This window comes from Heteronotia binoei, chromosome 5 (assembly GCF_032191835.1).
Source record: "Heteronotia binoei isolate CCM8104 ecotype False Entrance Well chromosome 5, APGP_CSIRO_Hbin_v1, whole genome shotgun sequence".
In the NCBI taxonomy this organism is placed as follows: Eukaryota; Metazoa; Chordata; class Lepidosauria; order Squamata; family Gekkonidae; genus Heteronotia; species Heteronotia binoei.
The window spans coordinates 33,399,615-33,413,301 of record NC_083227.1 but is presented as its reverse complement, the minus strand read 5'-3'; the positions used below and the strand labels follow the sequence as shown (position 1 = coordinate 33,413,301).

At 46.4% G+C, this 13,687-nt stretch overlaps 1 protein-coding gene across 1 annotated transcript; it reads left to right on the top strand.

Annotated features, from left to right (window-relative positions):
* The first annotated feature begins 525 nt into the window (after positions 1 to 525).
* Positions 526 to 11,785, top strand: LOC132571926 (vomeronasal type-2 receptor 26-like). Its single transcript, XM_060238718.1, has 4 exons — positions 526 to 1,275; positions 7,603 to 7,830; positions 9,743 to 9,869; positions 10,875 to 11,785. The coding sequence occupies exons 1-4, from the start codon at positions 526 to 528 to the stop codon at positions 11,783 to 11,785; spliced, it is 2,016 nt and encodes a 671-aa protein (XP_060094701.1).
* Positions 11,786 to 13,687: the final 1,902 nt, after the last annotated feature.

Below are 13,687 nucleotides of genomic sequence, written 5' to 3'. Positions count from 1 at the left end.
AAACAAAAGGAAATATTTTAAATATTTTAAAGAAAATTCTTAAGAGTAGAGGAGGACATCTAGATATATAGAACAGCCAATTTACAGCATTCCACACTTTAATGTGAACAAGCAACTCCATTGTTGGTGGAATTAAAACAGTCAGTAAATTTACCTGTCATTCCCCCAAAACACTGACTAAGCAGGGAGATGGAGCAGATCTAGCTCCTCTGCAATGGTCTTCCTGCATATGCCCCATAACTTTTGAGAAACAATGGCCTGGTTCTAATCCTGACTTGGAGGTACTGCATTGTAGCTCTGTAAGCAGAACATACTGAGATGGATGCCCTCTGAGAGGAGAGTATCCACATACAGATGATGGGTATGTTGATAACTAAAGGTATTAATATTTATACACTAACAAGTGTAAGAGTTCTATCTTGGATACAAAGACACACCTTGATCTCTTCCTTTCTTGACTAGATCAGTTATAGTTTGGATAACCATTTGTTCAAAGACAAGATCCAGTTGCCTTTTTTGTATGGGATGGCCCCAAATCAAGATTCATCCTTCACGGGGATTGTCAAGATGCTCCTGCTTTTCCAATGGACGTGGATTGGTCTCTTTGCTCCAGATAATACCCAAGGAGAAAGATACCTGAGGACCATGACCCCAGTGGTTGTCAGGAGTGGGGTTTGCATTGCCTTCACAATAGGCATCCCAGAAATGAACGAAGATGCCAAGGGGTTCGTTTTCCACATATATTCACTTTTCATACAGAAAAAATGTAATGTATTTGTTTACCATGGAGACTCCAACACTATGATTGGGCTAAAGATTTTGATGAACTATGTTGAAAAAACAGAAAAATCCATGGTGGGGAAAGTTTGGATCACAGAAGTCTTGCATGATCTCAGCTTGAGCTACTTTTTGAACGTGTTTGATATCCATCAAATCCATGGTTCTTTTTCCTTTTTGACCCGGGCAAAAAGGAACACCAACTACAACAATGTGTATTCTTTTCTTTCCACTCTCAGTAAAATTGGAGAGGGAGCATTTCATTGTATCTTTTCAAATCATGTGATGTCTCTGAAAGGCTGCACAAGATGCAGAGAGAAAGAGGAATTGTTAACCCCATCCCATGAGGAGCTTGAAAGGATCCTGTCTCAGGATACCTTCAGCATTTACAACTCTATCCAGGTGGTGGCACATGCCTTGAATGCGGCCTCCTTATCCAGATCTGATTGGAAGGTGGGAGGAGACTGGCTGGGACTTCAGAAGCTGCAGCCATGGCAGGTAATTGTTTTCTCTCAGAACAAGGGTAGCTACACAGTATCGGACCAATAGTCTATCAAGTCCCTTGTCAAGCAGCCAGTCTGCTATCAAGCAGCCAGTCTGATGCCCCAAGGAGCCCACTAGAAGGGCCCATAGACAACACCCCTCAACTGTTGACTGCTTCCCATCCTGTGATAATTAGAGGAATTCAGCCTCTGAAGCTGGAAGCCTCCATTAGCTTACATAATTAATTCCCAACAACAGTCTTCTCCTCCATCATTCTGTCCAACCCCCTTCAAATCCATCTAAACTAGTCTCCAGCACCACATCTTGTGGCGGTGTCTATCAGAAATCAACTGTGTCTGGTGTGAAATGCTTCCTTTCTTCTTCCTTGAACCTATCACCACTAGAATTTACTTAGTTTACTCCTAGACCACCTTTAAATTAAAAAGTTTGCCAGGTGGTTTAAGGTACAGTAGAATACAGTTAACCAAAAGCCAGTTTCAGTGGTGGACCCCACATTCTACTATGCTGGGAGAGGGGAAAAAAATGTTCGCTCTATTAACTTTCAATATACAGTACATAATTTTATAGACATCCCTATAGCACTTTTTTTTCTAAACTAAAATAGTACACAATATTCCTAATGTGCCTGTAGCAGAGCCTTGAAAATAGGCATCTACTACACTGGAAATTTTATTCTCAGTCCTGGGTTTGAATTCCCCCTTTTTTCTCAAATGCTGATGGCCTCTTTATATGTCTGAATGGGGCTCACCTTAAAAATTGTTGGAGGTGCTCAAGACTATGCAGCATAACCATCCAAAAGCAAATTGCAAATACAAAACAATAAATAAATTCCATGTACTCTACTTATGTGTATTCTATTTTAGTATAACAATAAAGTTGATAATGATGGATAATAAAGTTATACTCAATATACATTTGCAATTATATATATATATATATATATATATATATATATATATATAAAGTCTCAGGTTTGTATAATGATCTCAATCCAAAATCCAGTCGTATAAATCCATTGCAGATGTTTCTGCTATCCTGCTTCAAGTTGCTGTAATAATCAAACTACGGCAACTTCTGATTTTGGTTTAAATAACACACCATGATAGGAAGCCAGGTATAATCTTGCTTTAAACAACATGGCAGGAAGTCTGTTTCAGAGAATTTCTTCAAGGTCTAATAACACACTTTCCCCTCATAAATAACAATCAGTCCCAGAGCATATCAAAGGTCAGGGCTGCCAAGCCCCTGGGCCAGATGGGGGTTCTCCTGCGCTGGAGGTTCTGAACTCGCCAGCCCACATTGGGCTGGCAGGGAGAACCTTCCCCGATGTTGCTGGCACAATGACATCACCCAGACGTGATGTCATCGTACCGGTGACACCACACACCAGCTGCTCTAGGCATTTCTAGGAAAACGCTATGGTTTTCCTGGATGCTCTAACAAGTTGGGAGGGAAAACTCTATGGGAAAAAGTCCCCTGCCAGAGGCTGCTGGGGAGTTAGCAACCCTATCAAAGGTACAAATTACTTCACAATCATCCTCAGTTAAAGAGGCACAGGCAGCTGTGAGGTTCAGTCATTTACCCCACAGAGTTTCAGAGGAACTAAAATGTGAAATGTATAAGACATATATTTCAAAATATATAATAATGATGAATTCATTGTAGATAGATGCCCTTTCTCATTCCAAAGCTGGAGCTAGAGACTTTTATATATATATAAATAAAAACTGGAAATTCAGAGAACCGGATAAACACACTATTATAATACATATTTATTCCCTCAGCTTCTCTCTGTTGTCTCTTGTGGTATGTACATGACTCTAGTTTTGTTTTGGGGGTTTTGCCCTTCTTTTACATTTTCAGGAACACTAAATTGAAAAATCCAGGGGTCCCCAGTCTTGTTGAGCCTGTGTACATTCTTAGAATTTTGAGAACAGGAAATGGCTGCCATGTAGGGTGGGGGCCCATGTAGAAAATGGATGCTATGGGGTGTGGGGTTAATCACAGAATGGTGAACAGTTTCAAGTGCACCATCCTGCTACTATGAAATCAGTCATTTTATTATGGGTCATAGAACGGACGTCATAGGATCCAGCCCAACGGGGGTTTTTGAGCAGGAATGCACAGGCATGCAGTTCCAGCTGGCTTGGTGTCAGGGTGTGTGGCCTAGGGTTGCCAAGTCCAATTAAAGAAAAATCTGGGGACTTTGGAGGTGGAGCCAGGAGACTTTGGGAGTGGAGCCAGGAGACATTGTGGGTGGAGCCAAGAACAAGGATGTGACAAGTATAATTGAACTCCAAGGGAGTTCTTGCCATCACATTTAAAGAGACAGCACACCTTATAAAATGCCTTTCTTCCATAGGAAATAATTAAGGATAGGGGCACCATATTTTGAGGCTCATAGAATTGGACCCTCTAGTCCAATCGTTTTGAAACTTGGGGGGGTATTTTGGGGAGAGGCACTAGATGCTATACTAAAAATTTGGTGCCTCTACCTCAAAAAATAGCCCCCCCCAGAGCCCCCAATACCCACGGATCAATTTCCTATTATTCCCTATGGGAATCGTTCTCCATAGGGAATAATAGAGTGCCTAGTAGACATTTCCCTCCCCCCCACGCTTTCTAAAGGGGGGGAGGGCCTCCAAACTAGGGAATCCCCTGCCCCCTCCCTCTCACACACACACACTTACCAGATCTTCCTCCGGACAACTCTACTTCCTGTGAAAACGAAAGCAAAAGAAAGGGAGGGGCCATTCTCAGAAGCCCTTTCTGCTTCCAGCTTCCTGCCCAGCCTTAAAGGGGCAGACATTTTGCAAACGGCTCAGGAGCTCTACAACATGAAGCCTAAAGGTATGTTCTCCCCCCCCTCCACCCCTCACCCCCGCTTCCAGAGTTTTGAAGAGCGGGAGATGAGGCTGCGAACCCAGAAGTCTCCCGCCAGAGCGGGAGGTTTGGGAAGCCTAGCGTGGCCTAATATGAAAATGAATTCCTGCTGGGCTTTTTCTACAAACAAAGCCCTGATCCAGTCCGTAATGAGGTGAATATTTGATGAGGTGGGGGCTCAGTCCCATAACATAACTTCCTTGTTGCCACCTGAACCACATTCCTTCCCATGGTCTTCTACACACATTTATTTGCACTAGATAGATGTGACACAAAGGGGCCAGCAGATCCAGTGCACCTGTATACAGTGCTTGCTTAAACATAACTAAGTGCCTGAGACCAAAAATCCAAATTCTGTTCCATCCACACAAACACTAGAAACACCAAAAGTCAGGAGATTGTTGCATTAATAAAGCCTCATATCCTCTTTCTGATATGCTATACCTGGTAACAGGGAGCAATATCAAATAAATATATTTTTTTTAAAAAATAAAGAACTGAATGATAAAGTGGACATCTATAACAGTGTGATCCCACTTTGTGACCCTTGCATTTATGAAAATAACAATAAACCAGCTTCAAAAGATATTGTATTTGGAACAATAATTAAGCATATACAACAATCAACACATAAGAATTCAGGCCTGTTGTATTTGAGCAGAACAGTCTTTCAGTCTTTCTGACGTCTGTCTAGCTAGTAGCTAATCCCTTGAAGATGCACCAAGTTGCAGCTGTGCTCTGCATTGGGATACCCTCTGCTTTTTACAGGAGTTTCTGGTATCACTAAAATATAGTATTAATATATAGCTCTATAGAAAGGAGTGTTTCTCAGGTGAGAGTACTTTAGGGTGACCATAATGTCTGAAGGCCAGCCAGGGACACCTTGGAGGGGAAGGGGGGAGTCAGGGGTGCACGTGCGAAGTGCGTGCGCCGCCGGAAACAGGAAGTGACGTCACTTCCGGTGACGTCATGCCACCGCCGGAAACAGGAAGTGACACCACTTCCTGTGACATCATTCCCCCCCCCCGCGTCACCTGCCGGAAACGGGAAGTGACATCACTTCCTGTGACATCACTTCCCCCAAATGACATCATTTCCCCCAAATGCCACTAACGGAAACAGGAAGTGACTTCACAGCACTTCCTGTGACGTCCCCAAAAATCCCCCAAATATCACCGCCGGAAACAATTTTGTTCTCAAATCCTGTATATACTTCATCAGTATATGGGATAAAGCACTTTCTCAACTGTGCTGCATAATGCAGCCTATTTATTTTGTCCTGTTTGCTCTGTTGGCTCTATCTGCGCCACCTTCATCACTTTCGGGGTGTGGATCCCCCAGTGGGGTGGTCTCCCGACTCCCTCCGCCGGCTGTTTCTGATAGCCCTGTGCCACCTCTTTCATTTGATATGTGTCCCGTGCGGGTGCCACCCTCCCGCCGGGAGATGCCGCAAAATGAGCCCCCTTGAGGCTTATGGCGGCAGGGCTCGGGGGAAGCGAGCTAGACTGCTGTTCTTTTGAGGGGTTATAGAGTGTTTCGAGCCCGTCCCTGTGGCATCAGTCCCATCATTGTGGGACCCAGGGGACCGGCGCAGCGGCCCGCCGAAGCAGCCTGTCACTAATAACACAAGTCGAGATGCAGAACAGGAACCCGGAAGTGACCGACAGCTGCTTCAGCGGGCCGCTGCGCCGGCCCCCTGGGCCCTACAACGATGGGACCGATGCCACAGGGACGGGCTCGAAACACTCTCCGCGGCCTCTGCTGGTCACTGGAGACCCTCCAGAGTCTCTGGAGGGCCTTCAGCGACCAGCGGAGGCCGCGGAGAGGCCTTCGCTGGTCGGCGCTGGTCCCAGAAGGCCCTCCACAGTCTCTGGAAGGCCGTCCGGGACCAGCGCCGGCTGATCTGCGGCCTCTCCGCGGCCTCCGCTGGTCGCTGGAGACCCTCCAGAGTCTCTGGAGGGCCTTCAGTGACCAGCGGAGGCCGCGGAGAGGCCTTCGCTGGTCGGCGCTGGTCCCGGAAGGCCCTCCAGAGTCTCTGGAAGGCCTTCCGGGACCAGCGCCGGCTGCTCCACGGCCTCCGCTGGTCGCTGGAGACCCTCCAGAGTCTCTGGAGGGCCTTCAACGACCAGCGGAGGCCGCGGAGAGGCCTTCGCTGGTCGGCGCTGGTCCCGGAAGGCCCTCCAGAGTCTCTGGAAGGCCTTCCGGGACCAGCGCCGGCTGCTCCGCGGCCTCTCCGCAGCCTCCGCTGGTCGCTGGAGGCTCTCCAGAGTCTCTGGAGGGCCTTCAGCGACCAGCGGAGGCCGCGGAGAGGCCTCCGCTGGTCCCGGAAGGCCCTCCAGAGTCTCTGGAAGGCCTTCCGGGACCAGCGCCGGCTGCTCCGCGGCCTCTCCGCGACCTCCGCTGGTCGCTGGAGACCCTGCAGAGTCTCTGGAGGGCTTCCAGCGACCAGCGGAGGCCGCGGAGAGGCCTCCGCCACCGCCGCCGGGCCCCGTGCACGGGCGGGGAAGGTGGCGAGTGAGGGAGGGAGCGTCCCTGTACGTGTGCAGGGGCCCTGCGCACGCGCAGGGACGCTCCCTCCCTCCCTCACCACCTTCCCCGCCCGCGCGCGGGGCCCGGCGGCTCCGGGGCTGGCTAAACCGGGACCTCTAAATGGTCCCAGTATAGCCAGCCCGAGAGGCGGGAATAGGGGGCCAGAACCGGGACATTCCCGGGCGCCCGGGATGGTCTGGCCAGCCTAGGTACTTCTCCCTGCAGGTTTGGCCCTAAAATCCCTCAGGGAAACTTACATTTTTTTTTCTTATGAGGAATAACTCAGTTATTTAAGTTAGACTGGACTCAAGTTTACACTTGCATACATAATTCTCTTTAAAGAAGAAGAAGATATTGGATTTCTATCCCGCCCTCCACTCCGAAGAGTCTCAGAGCGGCTCACAATCTCCTTTACCTTCCTCCCCCACAACAGACACCCTGTGCGGTGGGTGGGGCTGGAGAGGGCTCTCACAGCAGCTGCCCTTTCAAGGACAACCTCTGCCAGAACCATGGTGGACCCAAGGCCATGCTAGCAGGTGCAAGTGGAGGAGTGGGGAATCAAACCCGGTTCTCCCAGATAAGAGTCCGCACACTTAACCATTACACCAAACTGGCTCTTTGGAATGTGGAACCAATGAATCTAGCTTTATAATCTGATGAATCTAACTTTACAGTGTGCTTACAAAGAATGACTCCAGTGGAATTGGAAGACTAACCATACTGAGGATTTCACTGTTCGTCTCTCTCAAAATGCTGAATCTGAGAAAGGAGACTGAGCAAAGGGCCTCAGATCCATTGTCTCTGTCAAAAACACATTGATGAGTCTGCAGGACATTGGCAATGGCCATAAACTATAGATCGGAACTCCAAATAAATTTCTAAAAATTGCTTCTTTGTATGTTATTCTAGCTTCATCCTTTCCTGAGAAACTTCCAGTCTTACAAGAATTCCACTGAAGGAATTTATTTTTATGAGAACGGGGACATGGGAGTGGATTTTGATATTGTGAACTGGGTGGCAACACCCAACCAGTCTCTTATGAGAGTGAAAGTTGGGAGCGTGGAGAGACGTGCTGCTGCAGAGATAAAGTTCGCCATTGATCAAGAAGTCATTGTGTGGCCCAAATGGTTTAATGAGGTGAGGGAGAATGTATTTCATATCATGCCTCATAAAAACTCTTAATATTTTGTCAAGTGTTACTCCTATCAAATCAGCTTACATCCTAAGAACACAAAGAATGAGAAAGGTAGAGAGAAGTATGATGAGATGAATGTTTGGAGGTGGGCTGTCAACAGCAGTTACTGCTAATGTTGGTCTAAGGGCCTAGTCAGGGCTATGGGCAACAACCCCCAAATCCAGATCCAAAAGGGAAACAGCACAGCACAGAGAACTGAGCATGAGTCATGAGTAATGAAAGCTTCTGTGGAGCCCCTAATCTTAACTACAATCTTTCTGGGTGTCATCATATAGTGTTAAACTTGAAAGGTCATGATGAAGTTACTGAATTCAACTCCTGTGTGGGTTTCCCATCCAGACACTGTCAGATCTGCTTACCTGTACTAGGGTTGCTGTATACTGTGCCTGCAGTGTTGGATGCCAAATTGTTGGGTGGGCCAAGGAGAACCCATTTAGAGGGATTAGATCTGGGACATTCAAACCTGGCTCCCAAAGGAGTTTGAGTGGAATCCTGAATTGTCATATCTGCATATGTAAGCCATGTACCATCTGAGCTCATAAGCTCCTTTTATTCCTCCATTCTGTTCTCTATTGGTCTAACCCATTTCATACAAAAAACTAAGGAAAATTTTGTATGCAGAGGGCTAGAAAAAGCTGGTTTTCTTTCAATTGTTCTGTGAGTCCTGGTATTCAGTTTCCAAACACATTATCTATACTCTGAGGTGTGATGAAAAGCAGTAAGGTTCCCTACCAGGTCATCTTTCATTCATGCTCACTGCTCAATAACCAGCACACAGGAGACTCTGATGGCTTCAACAACAGGTCTCTTTTATGCTTCCAGTACCTACAACTGGGAGACTGCAGTAGGCTTATCAGCCCTCAGGTCTAGGCAGGGGATCCACCAGTTTCAGAGGCTTCTCTCTGCCATGGGGCAGTTGGCAGGCAGGGGAAGCCCATCCCCAACTAGGGACACTGCCGTGCAACATCCCTTATGTGATATATTATGTCAGGGCTGTCACACAGAGATGCTCTGGTATTAGGGCAAACTCTAAGGTTTTGAGGGCAGAAAAGCCCAAGTGCCAGAGTGTCCCCAGCACAATGTCCCTGATGCAATGACATCACTTCCAGATTGCATCACCACTGCCCTCCCACCCCGGAAAACCTCCTAGAGTCCCCTGCTGAAAGGGAAGTAAGACCTGGCAATGCTAACTGCAAACAACACAGACAAGAAGTCCTAAGTGAGACTTTTCCCATACAGACCTTACTGGGGGAGACAGAAATTCATTCTTGAGAACTCACTTAAATGTATGAATATATATATATATATATATATATCTGCCACTCACAGACTCATATAATGCAGTCCTTAAATATTGAGATTTTTCACATTCACGCTTTTGTTTATTGTGTGAACCTATTGCTTTGGGGGTTCTCTTTTCATTTCCACACGCGTTTTGCTCCCTCTGGTGATTGATTCAATATTACATTGCTGTATCTCTGGCATATTCCACTGCATGTGTGAAAGTGGAAAAAACCAAGCAAAAAAAAGTACCAGGGGCACACAACCCACGAAAACAAGAGTGCAAAGGAGCCCATTGTTTTCATTCTCAGCTCTAGTGTGAGGACTCCAGACCTTCATTTGCCCTTTGCCCTGACATAGCAGAGGAGCTGAAGCATGTGCCTCAAAGCTGTGTCCATTCCATGCAGGTGTGAACTAAATATGCTGTCTTGAAAGAAGACCTGGTTCACATGATGATAAAATCCAATTTGGGAGTAGAGATCCTGTTAAGTTGTTTCTATGGATAAAGCTCATGGTCACCCAAAACAAAGCTGCTAAGACATTTTGCTTGGTACCTCTTGTTTTTATGTCTAGACCCAGCCTCATTCTAGGTGTACTGAAAGCTGTCCACCTGGATACGCTAAGTTGGTTAAGGAGGGAGAACCTCACTGCTGCTATGAATGTTCTCCATGTGTGGAAGGGACAATCTCTACTCAGGAAGGTAAGTCACATATGAAAGCTTTAATTGGAGGAAGAAGGCAGAGACAAAAATATTTCTATCGCAGCCAGATTTTTAGATCACTTTCCCAAAATTTCCCTTACACTGGTTGGCATTCATTGTCCAGAACCTGAGGTCTATACCTGCAGTATTATCAGAGCCTGATTTTATTTGTGATGCTGAGCATGAAACCCAGGAAATTCCACAATGAAGGAGCCCAAGCAGACTCCCAACTTCATCCCTATTATGCACTGTTACCTCCTGACTTCTCCCTGACTCACTCTCCCCTGCTGCAGTAGGCCTCAGGGCGAGTAATAACATGTTATAAAATAAATAGCCATAGTAGTTATTAAAATTACTATAAATTAACAATGCATCATAATACACAGATGGTGCATACAGTACAATTTCACAATAGAAAAATATCATCAACAGCATTGGGGAAGACCTAAAAGGGGATAAGAAGGAAGGCCTATCGAGGAAGCTGTCATTCTTCTCAGACGGGGGCCTTGACAATAGGCCTGGACTCAAGGCTTTTCTTGTAGCAGGAACTCCTTTGCATATTAGGCTACACCCCCCTGATATAGCCAGTCTTCCAAGAGCTTACAGTAGGCCCTATAAGAAAAGCCCTGTAAGCTCTTGGAGGATTGGGTACATCATGGGGTGTAGCCTAATATGCAAAGGAGTTCCTGCTACAAAAATGGTCCTGGGCCTAGTGAAACTGCTCTGCTGTACAGGCCCTGCAGAATCATGAAAGATGTTATAAGGCCTGAATCTCAGCTAGCAAGCATACCACCAGGCCAGGGCCAGAGCCAAAAAAGCTCCAGCTCTGGCCAAGGCTAACTGAATACTTCCTGGTCCATGAAACCCCAATAGATCTTTGTTCAAAGAACATAGTGTTCTTTCTGGGGTATACCAGGAGATGTAGTCCCAGAGGTATGCTAGTCCCAGGCCATACAGGGTTGCAAAGTAGATGTGCGGATACTGAAGCTAATATGTTCTTTTCAGATGCAAGTCATTGTCAGAAGTGTCCAGAAGATCAACATCCAAACAAAATCCGAGATCAGTGTGTTCCCAAGTATATCACCTTCCTGTCCTATGAAGAACCTTTAGGAATCATCCTAAATGTTCTTAGTCTTTTCTTCATCCTAATAACAAGTTTTATTTTGGGAATCTTCATGAAATACTCAGAAACTCCAGTGGTCAAAGCCAACAATCGGGATCTGTCCTACATTCTCCTCCTCTCCCTCCTGCTTTCATTTCTCTCCTCTATTCTCTTCATTGGTCAGCCCCAGAAGGTGACCTGCCTTCTCCGACAAACTGCCTTCAGCATCATCTTCTCTGTTGCTGTCTCTTCAGTGTTGGCCAAAACTATCACTGTTGTGGTGGCCTTCATGGCTTCAAAGCCTGGGACCAGGATGACGAAATGGTTGGGGAAGAGCTTGGCCAACTCCATTGTCTATTCCTGTTCTGGTATTCAAGTGGGCATCTGCACTCTCTGGCTGAGCATCTCTCCTCCCTTCCCAGACTCTGACATGCACTCCCACCCAGAACAGATCATACTGCGTTGTAATGAAGGGTCTGTGGCCATGTTTTATGCTGCCCTTGGCTACATGGGCTTCCTGGCTGCCATCTGCTTCACTGTGGCTTTCCTAGCCAGGAAGCTGCCTGGGGCGTTCAATGAAACCAAGCTGATCACCTTCAGCATGCTGGTGTTTTGCAGTGTTTGGGTGTCCTTTGTGCCCACCTACCTGAGCACTAAGGGGAAATATATGGTTGCCATGCAGGTCTTCTCTATCTTGGCCTCCAGCTTGGGCTTACTGGGCTGTATCTTTCTTCCCAAATGCTACATTATTATACTGAGGCCACATCTGAATACAAAGGAACAACTAATGATGAAACAAAAAGATGGGTCCTGATTTTGGGTATATTCAGTACATTCTTTGTAATTTTGTACTCTGTCTCCATGCTATTAAGAATCCATTGTACTTTTGGGGGGAAATTTACTTCCCTAAGCCGGAGGATCTACTCTACTTGGGCTTATCCAGGCAGATGAACATAATAGCCAATGGCACCAACTACTGGAAAAGAAAATGAAATGCCTGGCAATAACAAATGATATGATTAAGATGATGATGATATTGGATTTATATCCCACCCTATGCTCTGAATCTCAGAGCGGTCACAATCTCCTTTATCTTCCTCCCCCCATCCCCAGAAACTAAAGACATTATAAGACAAAAAAAGTGTGTAAGAAAGCTGAATGTTACGAGTATGATTGTTAGGGCATGCCGGGTATGTTCATCACTCCATTTGAGAATTGCCCTCCTGATGCAATTGTCAAAAAAAAATTTAATCAATGGATAGTCCTAGATCTAAGAAGAGCTTTTACTTTGGCAAGAATGAATGTTCTTCCCTTGGCAGTTTTGCTGGGCAGATATAATAGAGTATCATACTCTAATAGAACATGCAGATGTTCAGATGGTAAATTCAAAACTATGAGACATATAATTATGGTGTGCCCTGTATTTAATGAGTTGAGAACTAAATTAGTCATCCCTTTACATAAAAATACAGAATTGCTAAATGTGTGAGCCCAGGTGTCATGGTTACTATTGGATACAATTAATCATGTCATCCTCTCAGTGGCAAAATTCATAGGTGCAATAATCAAATATAATAGAAATAATACTGAGTATGGTCTTTTAAAATAATTTTTGGTTCTAACTTCTGCTTAAGGTGACAGCCATAAGAGCAGTACTAGATCGACAGATAACGAGCTTTCACAAAGCTTGCGTTGTACGTTTTTGTTTGTTCTTGTTAATGTCATGGAACTAGGAGTATCTAATTTTGCCAAGGTCTTCTTATTCTTAGACCCAGTCCTCATTTGACATTGGAGGAAAAAGAAAGAATGTCCAGCCAGGCCCAGCACCCTCACCATCCCCACCCCCAGAACTCTAACCTAAAGTGATCTCATTGTGATGGCACACTCTGCTGAAGGGGTGGAGAGGGCTGGGCGAGGGGTGGGCCAAACATTCTCTCTCGGCCCACCAGCAATGAAATGCTGAAAGATGGAGAATGAACAGTAGCGTTCTAGTAATGAAATAAATTAGAGAAAGCCTGGAGAACAGTGTATAGAAAAGAAATAAGGCACCATCAGTGTCAGGACCCGGACCTGCAGGTAGAGATGGGCGGCTGCTGTTGCCCTGGCAATCGGCCAGGACGCTGGCAGCCGGCTGCGGTGCTTTCAAGGAGTAGCTCAAGCGTTATCTAGCAGTCCTAATTAGTCTCTACCGTAAATCAGTCCAGCCGAAGGGAGAAGCAGGGCGCGTCGTCACAGGAATGCAGTGGGTCAGAAGCCAGAGGAAGCAAGCCGAATATATTCAAAGTACCGAAAGCCAGTCCACAGAGCAAAAGCAGAGTCCAGTTCCAAGTCCAAGATTCAAGCCGGGTCAGGAGCAAACGGGTTCTCTTAGCAGGCAAGAGGGTGCAGGGCGTGGTCACGTCCGAGGAGGATCGTTCGTTGCCAGCACAGTTTGCCCTAAGGCTAGGACTACAGATATACTGTGCTGGCTTGTTAACTCGTTAGTACTCCGGGCTTAGATCTCTCCTCCCACGCATGCGTGCTTCTTTTCGTCTGTCTTTGAACTCCTGCCGTCTCCTTTCACGGAGCCGGCTCACAGGTGGCGGGGATTCAGGAGGTGATGCACTAGGGCCCGGTGTGGCCTGATCAGTTTCAGGAGGGGATGAGCTAGGGCCTGGTGTGGCCTGATCAGTTTCAGGTGGCTCCTGCTCTGGGTTAGCAAGGGCTGGGTCTGGTG